The 16,059-nt window shown below is 30.5% G+C and overlaps 2 protein-coding genes across 8 annotated transcripts; one reads left to right on the forward strand and one right to left on the reverse strand.

Annotated features, from left to right (window-relative positions):
* Window positions 1-786: 786 nt before the first annotated feature.
* LOC114189800 (pentatricopeptide repeat-containing protein At5g16640, mitochondrial-like) lies at window positions 787-5,222 on the forward strand. 6 transcript variants are annotated; one of them, XM_028078493.1, is made up of 5 exons: window positions 787-959; window positions 1,350-3,437; window positions 3,680-3,829; window positions 4,429-4,708; window positions 4,797-5,222. In XM_028078493.1, the coding sequence occupies exon 2, from the start codon at window positions 1,523-1,525 to the stop codon at window positions 3,257-3,259; it is 1,737 nt and encodes a 578-aa protein (XP_027934294.1). In that variant the 5' UTR covers window positions 787-959; window positions 1,350-1,522; the 3' UTR covers window positions 3,260-3,437; window positions 3,680-3,829; window positions 4,429-4,708; window positions 4,797-5,222. The 6 variants fall into 6 exon arrangements, with proteins under 6 accessions (XP_027934294.1, XP_027934297.1, XP_027934296.1 ...); XM_028078496.1 differs by having other exon boundaries at window positions 3,762-3,829; XM_028078495.1 differs by having other exon boundaries at window positions 1,350-3,375.
* Window positions 5,223-7,228: 2,006 nt separating this feature from the next.
* Window positions 7,229-14,543, reverse strand: LOC114189953 (dymeclin-like). 2 transcript variants are annotated; one of them, XM_028078683.1, is made up of 18 exons: window positions 14,066-14,543; window positions 13,020-13,256; window positions 12,575-12,638; window positions 12,349-12,478; window positions 12,110-12,254; window positions 11,527-11,775; window positions 11,361-11,445; window positions 10,722-10,824; window positions 10,353-10,478; window positions 10,159-10,272; window positions 9,468-9,586; window positions 9,270-9,354; window positions 9,091-9,183; window positions 8,864-8,953; window positions 8,236-8,355; window positions 8,063-8,154; window positions 7,808-7,865; window positions 7,229-7,530 (listed from the first exon to the last, which is right to left on the reverse strand). In XM_028078683.1, the coding sequence occupies exons 1-18, from the start codon at window positions 14,229-14,231 to the stop codon at window positions 7,471-7,473; spliced, it is 2,136 nt and encodes a 711-aa protein (XP_027934484.1). In that variant the 5' UTR covers window positions 14,232-14,543; the 3' UTR covers window positions 7,229-7,470. The 2 variants fall into 2 exon arrangements, with proteins under 2 accessions (XP_027934484.1, XP_027934485.1); XM_028078684.1 differs by having other exon boundaries at window positions 12,575-12,633; window positions 14,066-14,541.
* Window positions 14,544-16,059: the final 1,516 nt, after the last annotated feature.

Consider the following 16,059-nt stretch of genomic DNA (forward strand, 5'->3'; position numbering starts at 1 on the left):
ATTTATGATTGTAAAACAATAATATTTTTTTATTTTTTATTGATATTTTTAATAAGTTGAGAATAAAGTTTTATTATGCAATTTGTGTTAACTATAGACTTGAAGAAAAAAAATGAGGAGTTACATTTTTAAAAATAGATATTTCTATACATTTTTCTTATTTTATTGAATATGATTTCTTACAATAATTTTTTTTTGTTTTTTTTTTAAGTGGGAGAGATAGAATGAAATACGTTTTTCATAGGGTATTTTGTTGTCTTAATTTTTAAAATTTAATTATGAATTAAAGTCTCATATCGTAAAAAATAGACAAATTAAATAACATATAAGAGGAAAACATAAAATATTATTTGAGAAGAAATTATGGATAATTGTTCATCAATTCTTTAGAAAAATTATAGACTTTCAAGAAGAAAGAAAACAAAATAAGTTTTAGGTACTTTCGATACTTAATATTTAATAAGTAATGTATTAATTTGTTGATTTCTGAAGGTGTTATATGGTACCACACATGAAAATATCAATCAATATTTCGTATTTATTGAAAATTACTAATAAAAAATAATGAAGTTTTTTGAAAGTATAAAAAGCTTAATTAGCCTTAAAAAAATGTTATAACTTGTCAAACAAATATATGTTTTTAAATAAATTTGTTGTAAAAAAAAATTGTTATCATACAATATGTTTAATAATAACTTTGTTAGTGTCATTTTTTAATTGTGTTTATTATATTTATAACATTCCATTTCCACCTTATTTTTTTTTATTCATTTTTCGTTTGGAAAACATGGTGCGAAGAAAGTTTAAACAGAAGAATACCTAAGGTGAAGTCATGCTGTGTTCTTTCACGTTGACGGCACCACCACCACCGCCACCACACTGCCTCAGCAAACGGAAGAAACACAGACAACTCTTGCCGCTCATTCTAGCATACACAAGTTCACGTCTTTGCCTCTCCGGTAACCCTTTAAACCATGTTTCACCATCTCCCTTTTCACTCCCTGCACTTCCATCATGTTATATTATGTTCCCCCAACTTTGTTCAGTTTGTAGCTATGACTCAGTCATTTTACATTACATCTATACACTGAAAATCAATCTCTCTTTATTAAAAAAAGAATGGTTTTCCAATATGTATGTGTCTGTATGCACTCTTTCCGTTTGTCAAAATGTCTCCCTATGATACCCGTTTGTTAGTTCCTTTTCTTATAGGATTACTTTTTTTGAGAAAAAAAATAAAAGGTTGGCACATACCCATTTGGTTTGTTAACTTATATTTTTTATTTTGTTTTTGGTTATTCTGTTTAAAAATATTCATTGTATGTTAATTCATATTTTCCATGTTTTAGTTAGTGCAGAAAATAAAGAGTTTATGGATAAGGGAGCTGTTTTCATTCTTCCATGTAGTTCTACTGTTTTGTTGTTAAACCTAGTGGAAGGTCATGGGGAAGGACTGAGAAATTTAGAGTGAGCATATTGTGTTGTGTGTTTGGAGTAGAGCACATGTGGTATACGGCGAGGTATGCAATTCCTGAAACTTCCTCGCCTTCTTATGCCACATATGAGGAGGATACATCTACATTCGCAGCCATTGCCATCGGAAAGCACTTACAGAATTGGTGGTATTGATGATGCTGTGGCTTTGATTCATCGCATGGTTGATATGCATCCCCTGCCATCGATTGTGGAATTCACCAAAATCTTAGGAATGATTGTGAAGATGAAATACTATGCGACAGCTATTAATCTATATACCCTAATGGAATATAAGGGTGTTGTGCCGTTTACAGTCACTTTTAACATTTTGATCAACTGTTTCTGCCACATGGGTCGGATGGATTTTGCATTCTCTGTAATGGGTAAGATTATTAAGTGGGGTTGTCAACCAAATGTGGTGACTTTTACTACGCTGATGAAGGGATTGTGTGTTAATGATAAGATGCTGGATGCACTACACATTTACAATGAAATGGTTGCACGAAGGATTTTGTTCGATGATGTTCTCTATGGAACCTTAATCAATGGGCTGTGTAAGAGTAAGATGGGAAACACAAGAGCTGCCATTCAACTGCTTCAGAAGATGGAGGGACAGTTGGTTAAGCCCAATCTTGTAATGTACAATACAATTGTCCATTGTTTGTGCAAAGATGGACATATAAATGAGGCACGTGTTTTGTGTTCCAAAATGATTGTTCAGGGAATTTTCCCAGATATTTTCACTTTTAGTTCATTAATTTATGGTTTGTGTCGTGCAGGCCAACGGAAAGAAGTTAGATCTTTGCTGAATGGGTATTGTTTAAACAATAGAGTGGATGAGGCAAGAGAGTTATTTAATTTGATGATTGAAAGAGGTGAACAACATGACATTATTATTTACAATATTTTGATGAATGGATATTGTTTAAACAATAAAGTCGGTGAGGCAAAAAAGTTATTTCATAGGATGATTGAAAGAGGTGAACAACCTGACATTATTACTTATACTATTTTGATGCATGGATATTGTTTGATTGATAGAGTGGATGAGGCTAGAAAATTATTTCATGGGATGATTGAAACGGGTTTGGTGCCTGATGTTTGGAGCTATAACATCTTGATTAAAGGTTATTGCAAGATTGAAAGAGTGGATGAAGCTATGAATGTACTTGAACATATGTTTCTTACGAATTTAGTTCCAAATATTATAACTTACAATTCTCTGGTTGATGGTTTATGCAAATCTGGGGGAATCTCTGATGCATGTAAGCTTGTTGATGAAATGCATTATTGTGGTCAACCACCTCCAGATGTAACCACTTACAATATCTTGTTAGAATCTTTATGTAGAATTGAGCATGTTGACAAGGCAATAGCATTTTTTAAACATCTCATCTTCGAAAGAAGTTTTGCCCCTAATGTTTGGAGTTACAACATATTGATTAGTGGCTGTTGCAAGAATAGAAGATTGGATGAAGCCATGAATCTTTTTAATCAAATGTGTTTCAAGAATTTGGTTCCAGATATTGTAACCTACAATATCTTGTTAGATGCTTTATGCAACGGGCAGCAACTTGACAAGGCAATTGCATTATTAAAATATCAAATTGTTGATCAAGGTATTAGTCCAAATTTGCGCACATACAATATACTTATAAATGGGTTGCACAAAAGTGGGAGGCCAAAGACTGCACGGAAGATTTCCCAGTATCTTTTCATTAGAGGCTATCATCCAGATGTCCAAACCTATCTAATCAATGAGCTTTGTAAAGGCTATCATTAGAGGCTATCTTCCAGATTGTTAGAATAAAGACAGGCCTCACTTTTACATTAAATGGAATGCAATCGGCTCCCTTCCATGATATCGGAGTCAGTTATTCATCTGCTTTGGAGAAAAAGGTAGGAATGATGAAGCTGAGAAGCTTTTTTGACAAATGATCACTACATGTGTGGAAACCAAGGTTAGAAGTTTTAGTTTCAATTTAATTAACTTTTATGGTCATCAAATGCTCGTTACTTTTGGGTTTCATATGTTGGACCAGATAAATGCGGTATTCCATTAATCTCAAATCCCAATTGTTTTTATCCTTTTCAAGTCTATAAATATCTGTGCATTTTTCTTAAATTCGTTAACAGAACTTCTTTTGGGAAACATGGCAAAGGAAAAAGGTTGTTTTATGTATATTTCTTTGACAATTGCTAGGCCTTCCCTGATTGCAATATGCATCGATGCGTTCACTGATTGTGATTTATGAAAGTTTACTGAGTGGAAATGCTGCTTGCAGTCACTAGGGCACCCTGTTCCAGGGAACTGCTCCCCCTTTTTTCCTACTGCCTTCAATTTCAACTCCAGGTAATATTTATTATTGATTTGGAGCTTAAGTGTATTTGAATGTTATTTTTAAATTTCACATGGTTTCTAAGGCAAGTCTGAAGTGACTGGCATCATATTTTGCCTTTATTATTATGAATTAATTGGCTTTAGTTATGGGTGAGGCCTGGATGTTGTGCTTAGGTGTACAGATTTTTCTTGACAGAAGATTGTTTCGTTAAGGCTTGAAGATTAAATTCTTCATTGACCCTTTCAGAATTGGAAGGAAAAGTCCTTTGTTTGTTACGTAGTATATGTTTGAAGAAATTTCTGCATAAATAATTTTAGAAGAGAAAAATAAGAAGGAAAAAATGAAACTAAGATCTCTATTTAAGTTAAAATTAGTTTATAGATGTGGTAAACATTAAATTTTAGAGAACTTAATAAGATATAGTTTCTAAAAATTAGTTTATACATCACTAATTTTACTTTATGCATTGTTTTTATTCTGAAAAAAATATAGAAAGAAGTTTGTTTCAAATAGACCTATATTATAATAGTTTTAAGAATCTGTTTGTTGTACATGTTTTACGTTCGAACCTCGTGTATATGTATATTTCAAATGTGATATTTCATTGCAGGCAATACTAGGGGCAAACAGCTAGAGAAGTTGCTTCGGCTGCTTTATATTCACTGCTCCTGCAAGCTTTTCAAGGTGCTATCGAAGAAAAACATGAAGAATTTTTTTTATGTGCATGTTGAATCGTGGTTTTTAACCCTGCGAAAAAGGAACATAACAGACACGAGAGAAAATTATTAAAAGGGATCTGCAAATAATATTCTTATGAATTTGGTTTTTTCCCGATTCTGGTGGCATAATCTACTCTATGTAATGGTATGGGGCCATTGTTGTTATGCATGGTGAGCAATTCCTGCTAAACGGTTATATGATACATTGTTTGAAGTCATTTATTCGATCAAATTTGATATTTATGCATCTATTTTGCAGATGGAGAATTCTTGGGCAGTTATAGCATCTTGATTATAGCTTCCACCCAAATCTCTTCTATTCCTCTTTCCTCCTTGTTCAGGGTCTTCATTGAAGAGAATTCTAATAAAAAGAAAAAAAAAAAAAGGAATGGAGTGAAGAAAGGGAGATATATCTGGTTTTCATTGACTTGAAGGCTTTGAAAAAGAAAGGATTTTGCATTTATAGCCCATACACCAAGGAAATTAGAAAGAGGAAAATGATCGCATGGATAAAGTGTAGCACAAGATGAGAAGAAAAAATAGATGATCTAAGAAGTGTGTTTTTAGTTTGTAAAGCTAATTTCATTGTTCAGAAATTATTTATAACCTATTCCAAATGGATAACACAAATAGATTGAGATATCTTTTATATAGAATTGTCAAGTTTTAATAGATTAATGTTATTGCATTTATATATGAAACTAATGTCTCTTGTTGCAGAATTTTAATACGTTAAAACATGTTTTTAAAGGACTGAAATCACTAAACTATAAATTTTAAACCGTTTTATTCGATTTTTAGACTTTGAAGTGCTTAAGCAAAATTAACATATTAAAATAAAAATTTAAATTAATTAAATTATATTTTTCTTACAAATTAAACAAGAACATTTTAATAGGTTAAAAGCGTTTAATATGTTAAAATAAAAGTCAACATTTTAAACAAATTAAAATAGTTTCCCATGAAGTATTCACTTAAACAAAACAACATAAAAGAAAATAAAGAAATCACTTAGAATAAATTTAAACCACAAATTATAACATAAACCCATATTCTAGTACAAGATTTTTAATTCATGTAATATTATTATTATTATTAAATCTTTAAATTTGAAGCTTTTGTACCAACATCAACAAGTTACCATATAAAAGTAAAAATTAGTTCTTATGAAATTCTTATGTAAAGATAGATGGTAAGATCAATAGTTCTTAAGAGTGAACCATCTTCATAAAAATTCATGTAAGAATGTAGCACTCATTTATTTCACATAATGAGTATCAATGGAACATTTTTTCTATAAATATTTCTAGAAAAGAAAAAGAAAATTTAAATCAGCCTTTTCACAAGGTAATTTCTACAAAAACTCCGAACTCTTGGCATGTATTCCAAAGATTTCATACTTACATTTGCTTAAATATAATTTCTTCTTAGGAAAAGTTAATTAGGGGGAGAGAAGATACTGAAAATTTTAGGTGAATGACAAATTTGACCTCTTAATATATGAATGGTGATAATATAGTGTTTAAAAAGTCTTACTAAAAGTAAAAATTATAATTTAGTTGTTAGATATGTAAAAAAATATATCAATAATATTTTCTTGTATAATTTAAAGACAAATTGATCCTCTTTGACATTACAACATAATTATTATGTTTTTTACATATTGAGTAATTAAATCATATTTTTCACATTTTTAAGGACTAAATTAACTCATTCAAAGTGGTATGTATTCTGAAAATTTTATATGAAACCTGCTCAAAGATTTAACGACTTCATGTCTATTATATACATTTTTACTTTTTCTTGTTAACATCAACACTATAAGCTTTCAATGCCTTCTTATTTTTTACATTAGGGTATTTTGAAAAGCTTTCTTTTAATATATCTCTTAGAAAACTAAAATTAGTTTAGTAATAAATTTTAATTTTAGTAAAATTCTTGATAAAAAACTTCAAAAAAATAAAACTATTAGAATTAGTTTATGCACTAGCTCATAAATTCTTTAAATTTATTTAATTAATTTTAGTTTATAGAGAAACTCGTTGTATTTTTTTCCCTAAAATTCTTTATAAAGAAGCTAATTCAAACAAAGTTCATTTATACAATTTTTTTTAATTTTTAATTTTAACTTGGGTAAGTTAATTTTAATTTTTGGAAAGAAACTTATTTCAATTGTTATTTCTTATTTTCCACTACTAAAATTTCTTCCAGACATGTTTGTCCAAGGACACATAATAATAAACAGGATTGGTTAATGAGTACCTAATTAAAAACTATTTTAGAAAATCTTTGATTTAAAATATAGGTATTTAAAATAGTCATATAATTGTTTTAAAATATACATAACATTGTAACAGGTTACAATCTTTTGTTCTATAAATATTTGTATATTTTCATGTTACATGAGAGGCTAATGCTGACACAATCAAGACAGTGTGCAGGTTTTTAAATCAAGGAGTAACTACTTCTATTGTTTCTGTAGCATGTTGTTCTAAATCATACCATATATTACTGGAGTTTCAAAATTTAAATATTATACTTTTGAAGGATAGTATTTAAATATTATACATATCAACTATCTGGAATATAACTAACCATTATCATCAACATATATGCATTGTTTTCTATAAAAATGAATCTTGATATACCAAGAAGACCTGCCTTATCATAAAGCTACCACAAACCATAAAATGAGGTGCAAGTGATTGCAAACTTGTATAAACTATGACATAACATGGATGACATGTTAGCATCATCATTTATTCATTACATGGATATCTCAAGCCATTTTCATCTTCAGGAGTGAACAATTACACTCAAAATTTATGAACAGAAAAGAATGAGAACATTACCTTTTTTTTTTTGTAACTAATTTATCTATACAAATATTCACAAACAGAATTGGAGTACTTGGCAACGGATCAAGCTGATACTCAGACATGGTCAAAGTCACTGTTTTGGAATGTATTTCCCTCCACCGCATTGTCAAGTTTCTGCAACACAGTCAATTTTTTCATTGAAGACATTATTCCAAGTTCATGTATTAGTATGTCACACCTATACAAAAGAAAACTAAAGCAGCAAATCATCATAAACAACCAATTCTTCCATTCTTTACTCCATTATTTTTTTCATGTCAAAGAGAATGGCTGGTGCAATTTAGCTTTTCTGACAAGTAACAGTTAAGTTGCTTAGAAGTGCTATACAGATATATAATGGAGCTTATCCAAAAAATACATATAAATATACACTGGAGATTCAGATACGTACATTGGTAGGTATATCAGCTGGAAACAAATTTATAGCTGTTGCATTGAATTCAAATTCACTGCAGATGACAGAATTTTCAAATCAGAAACATGCACAGACCAAGAAAACCATATTTAAAAGGTAATCAACAAAAGTTACAGTGAAAAACAAGATGATGAATTTAATATACCCCCATAATCAACAAAGTTCGAACAATAAATGAGAAAAAAAGTTGCAAATAGTCATCATGAGGTATGTGGATAAGAATCTCCATACCATTTGGAAAGTACTAGCTTCCAGACATATGGGATGAAGAACTCCTCTGGGTGACTCTCTTGTTCATACGTGAAGTGCAGTTGAGTAAACATCTGCCAAACAAGATACAGTCTTACAAAAGAAAAGAAAGTGATCATCACTAAACCACAAACCATAAAATATTTTCGTTTTACCTTCATCCCATCAACGCGCCAAGATCGACAGTTATCAATTACCACTTGGAGTACTTCATTGACTGACCATCCACCATCCATTCTTTGGGCATCCATGCGACTGTTAAAAAATTCTAACACCTGCAAATATGATAGGTTTGGAATAGTTTATAAAAGGAGGGAAAAGAGGAATAACTGACTATGACAGTTATAACCTCTGTAGAGTAATTCTGTTTTAGTTTTTTAAAACTGTCATGTAACTGATTATTATAAATAATCAGAGATTATAGGAAAAAGGAGTTTTTTGGTTTTTCCTGAAAGGATCTGGTAGGAGAGTGAGGATCTCTCAAAGCTTCCTCAGTTGTAATCTTGAGTTCTGGCTTCTTCTCTTTTGGCACATGCAGTGTTGTTCAATAAAAGTAATCAAGAATTAATCTTGATTGTTCTGTATTACTAATTGTATCAAAATATAAAATACAATACATTACTTGAACACTCTTGAGACATGATGTATTATACAAACACAATATTCACAAATGTAATGTAACTAAAGAAAGACTATGAAATGTGCTCCTTTAAAGTTGCAAGATTTTAAAGGGAAAAAAAATGTATGATGTTAGAGACTTAGAAGGAAATACATGAAACGTACAGTATAGATGTTTTCAATGAGCTCATTGAAGCGGGGATGGTTCTTGAACGGCTGAAAGACATCCTGCTTGTGCATTATTGCATACACCACCTGTCCCCGTCACAAAAGCAAAACATTTGATGTTAAAGGTCATAATGCAAATATAATTTCTTATTATTGGGAAACATGTAGAATTTGTTTTGCATATGTCAACTCTGAAATTAATCAAGTGCAACATTACATTGTACCTCAGGATTCCGAGGCAATGCATAAGTCAGAATTGCATTTATAATTTCTAGTATAAGCCTCAAGAAATCAGTATATATGTGCAACTCCGCTGACTGTATCAAAAGACACATTTAGAAAAAGGAACAGTCAAAAGTTTGTAGTCAATGAATGATAAAAGTGAAAAGCTTTTATCACATACCATATCTACAAGGCTACTTATTTCAATTGAGTTGTTTTCTGCATCGTTGAGCTTCTTATCTCTGGGATCAGATAATTTGTTATACCTAACGATAATCAACATTAGAATCAAACCTTAATACAATAAATCAGTCATTCAAGATATAAATATGAAATGGATATAGTTTATTATGAAATCCCAGAAAGAGTGGCAACATACTTCCTTGATAGCATGTGAAAGAGGCTGACTAGCCTCTGAGATGCATACGGACTCAAATGGTGGACATGAGGTGCCATGTTTGCCAATGTTGCCAGACACGTTGTATGAAGATATACATCCTATCACAATTCAAACAATATCCTTTTAGCCCAACATCTAAACATATCGAAGAAATAATTAAGTACATCATGTAAACTTAAAGGCTTACACACACAATAGTCTAAATTGTGCTATCAAGGTCAACAATCAAAACTTATAATTTACTGGAATAAAAGCATATGCATGTGTTCCTCAGGAACACATCAATCCATAACATTCTGAAATATGAAAAAAATTAAGACAAGCATTTTTTTTCTTTTTCTGCTGAGGATTGGAGTAAGGAGAAAAAAATTAAACTGTGAAGTTTAGGATCAGAAGCCAGCCCAATGTTTTTGATCTTCTTGAGTTGAAGTATCTTGAAATTGAAAAATGAGACAAAATATTTAAGCAAGACAATTCAACCCACAGCATCAATCAATTTATATATTCCATTAATACACTCATAAGAACAGTCAACAAGTCTCTCATAATAGCCATCTCAATTAGCCAGTGTACTAATAATATGAAACTTAACTAATCAGTCAGAAGAAAATGGAAGCTTAAATACATGGGGTAATTAAATTAATAGTTCCACTTGCATTAAGACTCGTACCCGGAGTTTAGACAAATTAAACTGTACAGTTCTGATAAGAATGATGACCATGAGAGAACCAAGAGAAGTCTGGAGGAGGAGTCGTTCTTTGTACCATGGAACGGTTGGTAGTATCTGTCCATAAACATACTAGATTACTATTGGCACAATCATTACAGAATAGACTTTGTCTAATGCCAAAAAACAAGTCTTACCAGCTTATGGACTCCCGCATTGAAAGAAGAATCTTGACTAAGTATGAGAAGTATAATCAACAACATGTAAATTTGATTGGCTGTTCTCCTTCGAGCATCATATAATGCTTCTAGAATGGGCATTAACTGTTAATTTCATTAGATAAACACAAAGATCAGATTATCAGACTGTGACTCAGTCCTCATTCATTTAGAAGCACTGGTAAGACTGGTATGATTAAGATATAAGAATGATTTGTCAGATTTTCAAATCAACCAGTTACATATATCAAATCATAGTCAAGGAATTCCACTAATATTTATCCATACAATATAATAATCAATTCATTCCACCTTTTCTCAAGAGGATTTAAGTTTATTTCTTCGTACCAATGTATCCAAATCAGTCCGGACCAAGACATACTCCAGAAAGGTGGAATTCCCTTGCAACAAAGAGTACAGAAGTAAGACAGCTGTTTCATCAGCTAAGCACCTAGAGAGGGAAAAATGTTGAAATGTTTATAATACTGTCATTTAAAATTCAATATAATGAAGAATACACTAAAAGTACGTTATGTATATATTACAGACACGCTTGCTATTAAAAAAGTAAAACAAAATATTAAGATACCACATGCATACCCATAACTCTATATGTGTGTGTGAGTGTGTGTGTGTGTGTATATATATATATATATAAGTCCAACAAGGAAAGAAGTCCAAGAATTCTCGCTTGATCTACATGTGGTGGGAACAGAGAGAAAGAGGAAGGACATTCATCCAGTGGTGAACAGAAAAACATAAGAAACAAGTACTCTATCATCATAAGATTCACTTACAACTGATTATTGATACATTTTTCTGATAATCTCATTTTTTGAGAAACGGAAGTTACCATCTTTTCATGATAGTATGCTGGACATGTATATTCTATTTTGAATAGCATAACTCAACTATAAACAAATATAAGTTTGCTACAGATCTAGTATGTCAGTTATCAACAGCACACTCAGGCAGCCTGATACTCACATGCCAAGGGTATCAAACAATGGTGAAAAAGGCAACTTTACATGCTGATCACTGTGTGCATTATCCTCAAATTCTACACGATCCACTGCATTTAAAGCATTGGAAAATAAAATTATTGATCTCTCCAGTCAACTAAAAGAACACAAAGATATAAAAGATATATTACATTCACAATCAGTTGCATGCTCTAAGGCCTTGCAGTAAGGGTTGTCAGAAAAATATGTGTCCTCTTTAGGTAAAGAATCTGAAGAAGCAGATACTTGATTCTCTATGAGAGAATAGCCCTCACTCACAAGACATTTATGATAATGAATGAGAACAAGAAGCACATGAAGACTGCTATCCGCTATTGGATCTCTTGAACCTTCACTGCTTGAACTGATCAAATAACTGAATGGCAATAAAACAATATTTGCTGAATGGAGAAAAGGAAATGCCAAAAGAAGTGACAGTCAGTAAGTCTCCAACTTTGAACAAAAAGAAAATTATCACAACATTTGTAAAGGGTCTTTCTGACGGACACTGGTTAAGAAATTAAAAAGAGAAAGTTTTTATTAAAATAAAAATTATAGTCGATCACATTAAGAATCATAGGGAAGCACACTTTACACATCACAATAAAAATCTTTCTACTTTTAATTCCTTAATAAGTGTCTTTAGGACACTAGTTAGCATTTTCTTTTCATAAATAACAATGTATGTTCCACCTCAAAAGTCCGTATATAAAAAATTATATTCATTCCCCATACCAGCTGCAGAACCAACTCTCTTTAGCATGCTATTCTCACGTCCATCATCAAATATGGGATAAGAAGCTCTATTAAAAGGAACACGAGGACGGCTAATGTAATTTAAAACCAGTTTGCACACAACTGAACTAACCAGATGACCATCCTGCAAAAGATAAGAGTGCACTAACTTCAATTGCTAGCGGGAGATCGCGAGAAACTAAATAGCCAAATTAGATATTTAATTTTCAGCTTCTTACCTGAGCCATCGCTGCATCGAGAAATGGGTTCACATCATTCGATCTAGGAGATAGCCCACATAGAAGCTGAGTTGACATTGCAATAATCGTAAAATTAAGCAGCTCCAGATGTAGGAAATATGTATTGGGACTATAAGAAAACAATATATATAATCAGGGTGAAAAACGTTTGCAGTTTCACACAATAACTCAACAAAAGTTTATCAATTTATTATCCCTGGTATACCTCAAGTCTACAGATCCAATAAAGTTAAGCACATTCCTCATAACAAGAATTTCAATGGTCTGATCTGCATTAGAATAGAGCATCTGGATGAATTTTAATAACTAGAAGAGGATATTTCAGGGCCGGATATCTGAAAATTTATTACCTTGCCACAAAACCAAATAAATGAAAAAGTTAACTTAATGCACTAACAGTGTAAAATACTTTTGCACTAGCATCAATCACAGGTTGCCATGAATAATATGCTTGTTGACTTTTATAATAACTAATTTGAAAGTCACGCTTTCTTAATGATTGACAATACAAAAAATATACTAATAGTGCATAGAAATTAAAGTCATAAATAAATAAATAATAAAGAAAGATAAAAAAGCTTCCTAGATAAGGGTACTTAGCAAAGATGAATTTCTAAAGTTCTATGAACTTTATAGTACATAGTACTTACCTCCCAAAATACTTTTTGGTATCGACTCGTTATCATGGAGAGACAGGTACAACTCAACAACACCATCTTGGGCACTTTCAATCAAGTGTTTTAGGAACACTGAAGTGAAGCAAACTGCATTAACAGCCTTTTCATAATCCAACGGTGGCACACCAGAAGTAGACATGGATTCCTGCAAGTAGCATGCTAAATGAAACAAAATCTTCGCAAGATGCCTCGTCTTACAGTTGTTTTTTGCTGCAAAATGAAAACCAAACATTAGCAAGCAAAACAACACCTAATCAATAACAAACTTTAGCCTCCTCAATACCATAACTAGCATGCAAACTAGAATTCAACGCTTTCCTGCAGTCACATACCAATTCCTTTAAAAAGAACAGGTAATTATTAACAATTGCTTCTGAGGAACAGACGAAGAACTCAAATCACCACTAATTCATTAATAACACAATTTTATAGAGAAAAAATTCCATATAAACAATTAAATGGTTCCTTATTGAAGTTTTCTCTTAAAACAAAAACAAAGGTTTAAACTATTCACTTGGTCGTATTTTAAATTTTAAATTTTAATTTTTAATCCCTATTTGAGAAAACAGCAAGTTTATGTACCTGTTTAGTTTTGTTTTTGTGTTTGTAGCAGTTTATTACTTTCATAAAGTTTTTGTAGCAATGTTTCTACACAAAAAAAAAAAAAAATTCCCTGGTGTTAGCCACATAACCCAAAACTTAACTTGAAAAGTGTTAAGAATACACTCTTCTAAACACATTCTTTCAATTTTATTAGTTAAATTTTATTGAAACCATGTAATCAGAATAAAAAAATCATTAACTATAACATGAGAGCCACAAAATTTTGTGATTTCTGATCAATTTCAACAAAACTGAGAGAGAGTGGATTAAAAAAATGTGCAGGGACTAAAACTTTTATGTTTCTTCCATGAAGAGACTAAAACATGAAAGTTAAAATGGGTCAAATATAGTACCAAGTGAATAACTTAACTAAAAACAAAAAGAATGATGAGAGAAAGCAAGAGTGTATGACAGACCTAATAACTGGCAAGCTTCATGAACACGTTGTGAGGGCAATTGGGCATCGAACGGAAGCTCGATAAGCTTTTGCCAGAAGTCAGAGGAGAGAGGTAAGGACTCATCACCGACGAAGGTTCCGACGAGATGCTCAACCGTGTACGGCGTCGACGGTGCCGCCCCCATTGATTCGTTTCTAATAAAAAACTATGTTTTTCTCACTCTTTTTTTGTGGCGGGTTCAGGGAAACAGCATTGAGATGAATCACGGTGAGAAATGAAAAGGGTTTGATGAGAAGATGAAAAGGAAGGTGGGTTTTGAAAATAAGAGAAGTTGGTGCACTACAACAAGAACAAGGCGAAGAAGAAGAAGGAGCAATGGCTTCCAAACCAAGGTTTTCAAACACAAGAACTATTTTTTTTGCATTTGTTATGGTATGGAGAATTGTCAGCTTTCATTCAGAAAAGACAACAGATTGTTACATTTTCTTCACAAATCAGAGTAAACAATTCAAGGAAAAGGACTAAGATCCAACTCAATGATAAATATGAAATTACATTGTTCAGTCAGAGTAAGAAAATGTTTTTCTTAGAAAATAGCATCACATTTTTTCTTAATGTAATTTTAATTTTAGCTAAAAAATATTGAGAATAAAAAATCACAGGTTTTACTTTTTCTTTTCACTAAATGAGTCATTCATAATTTGGTATTTTCTGTAAATTCAAGGTGTTAAAAAATACAATAAAAAAGGTGGTAAGAATATTGTATTCTTCTTAGTATTTCTCATAAATAGTATATTTATGTTTACATTGCAATATTGTATACTTTAATTTCTCATAAAAAGCTAAAACATTATACACAAAATTAAATATAATTTTTTAAAAGAAGTGAAGCATATTAAGCAAACATGTTTTCTTTTATGTCAAAGAGTAGGAATGTGTTTAAAACAAGTCGTACTCGAAAATTTGATACGATAGCCTAATTAATTTAAACTCAAATTGATCAAAACTTTACAATATATGAGATAAGATTAACTTCATTTATTAAATAATATATTTATCAATCTTAAATCTGAACCTTGTAAGAAGTAACAAGCATAAAATTGAAATTAATATATGTATATTCTATAGTTTTAAATGAATAATATAAGTATAAATATAGCATTATATTATATAAAATAGTATTGTAAAGGAGATTTTTTTTTATCTTCAAATTTCAAAATATCTAATTTATCCTTTAAATATAATAATTTATTAAATTTTTAAAAATTAATTGTTAATTTTACAAATTTTTTATAAAATCAGCTGTTTCTTCTCTTTTTCTTTATTTATTAATGATTATTCTTTCATTTATTCTGATATATATTCTCACTTTATTTTTAATAAACATAATTTTAATTTATATATTAATTTAATAATATTAAAATATTATCACCTACTAATATAATATTATACATATTTAAAAAATCATAAACACATATGCGAGTATTTATAAAGAAAAACGATATTAATATATAATTTTGGAAAAAATTATATTCTTAAAAGTTTTATAATATCATGATTAAAAGACTTTAATATATCTTAAAAATTATGTATAATATCCTTATAAAATGTAAAACGATTGAGTAATAAAATAATTTTTTTGTTGTTATGAATACATCAGCAATTTTTTGTAACAGGAGGCGATGATGCAGACGTGCCACCAACACCAAGACACTCTCCTCGTTGACTCCGTAGTCCACACAACATAGTCAATGTTCCATCACCATTAATTACCAACTTTTTTTTTCCTATTATTTTACTTTATTTTATCAATTATCACTCCAAATTTTATAAATTTAAGATAATTTAGTGATAGATACCCAACCAACATCTTAAATATAAAATTTATTATTTATACAATCTTCAGTCAAAGAAATAGATAAAAACAATTAGCATATTAGATAATTTATTTTATAAGATCTCTCAAAATTTCAAAAATACTCAAAAGTTCATATTTAAAATTGTTCTTGTTA

Source organism: Vigna unguiculata, chromosome 7 (assembly GCF_004118075.2).
Source record: "Vigna unguiculata cultivar IT97K-499-35 chromosome 7, ASM411807v1, whole genome shotgun sequence".
NCBI classification, from domain to species: Eukaryota; Viridiplantae; Streptophyta; class Magnoliopsida; order Fabales; family Fabaceae; genus Vigna; species Vigna unguiculata.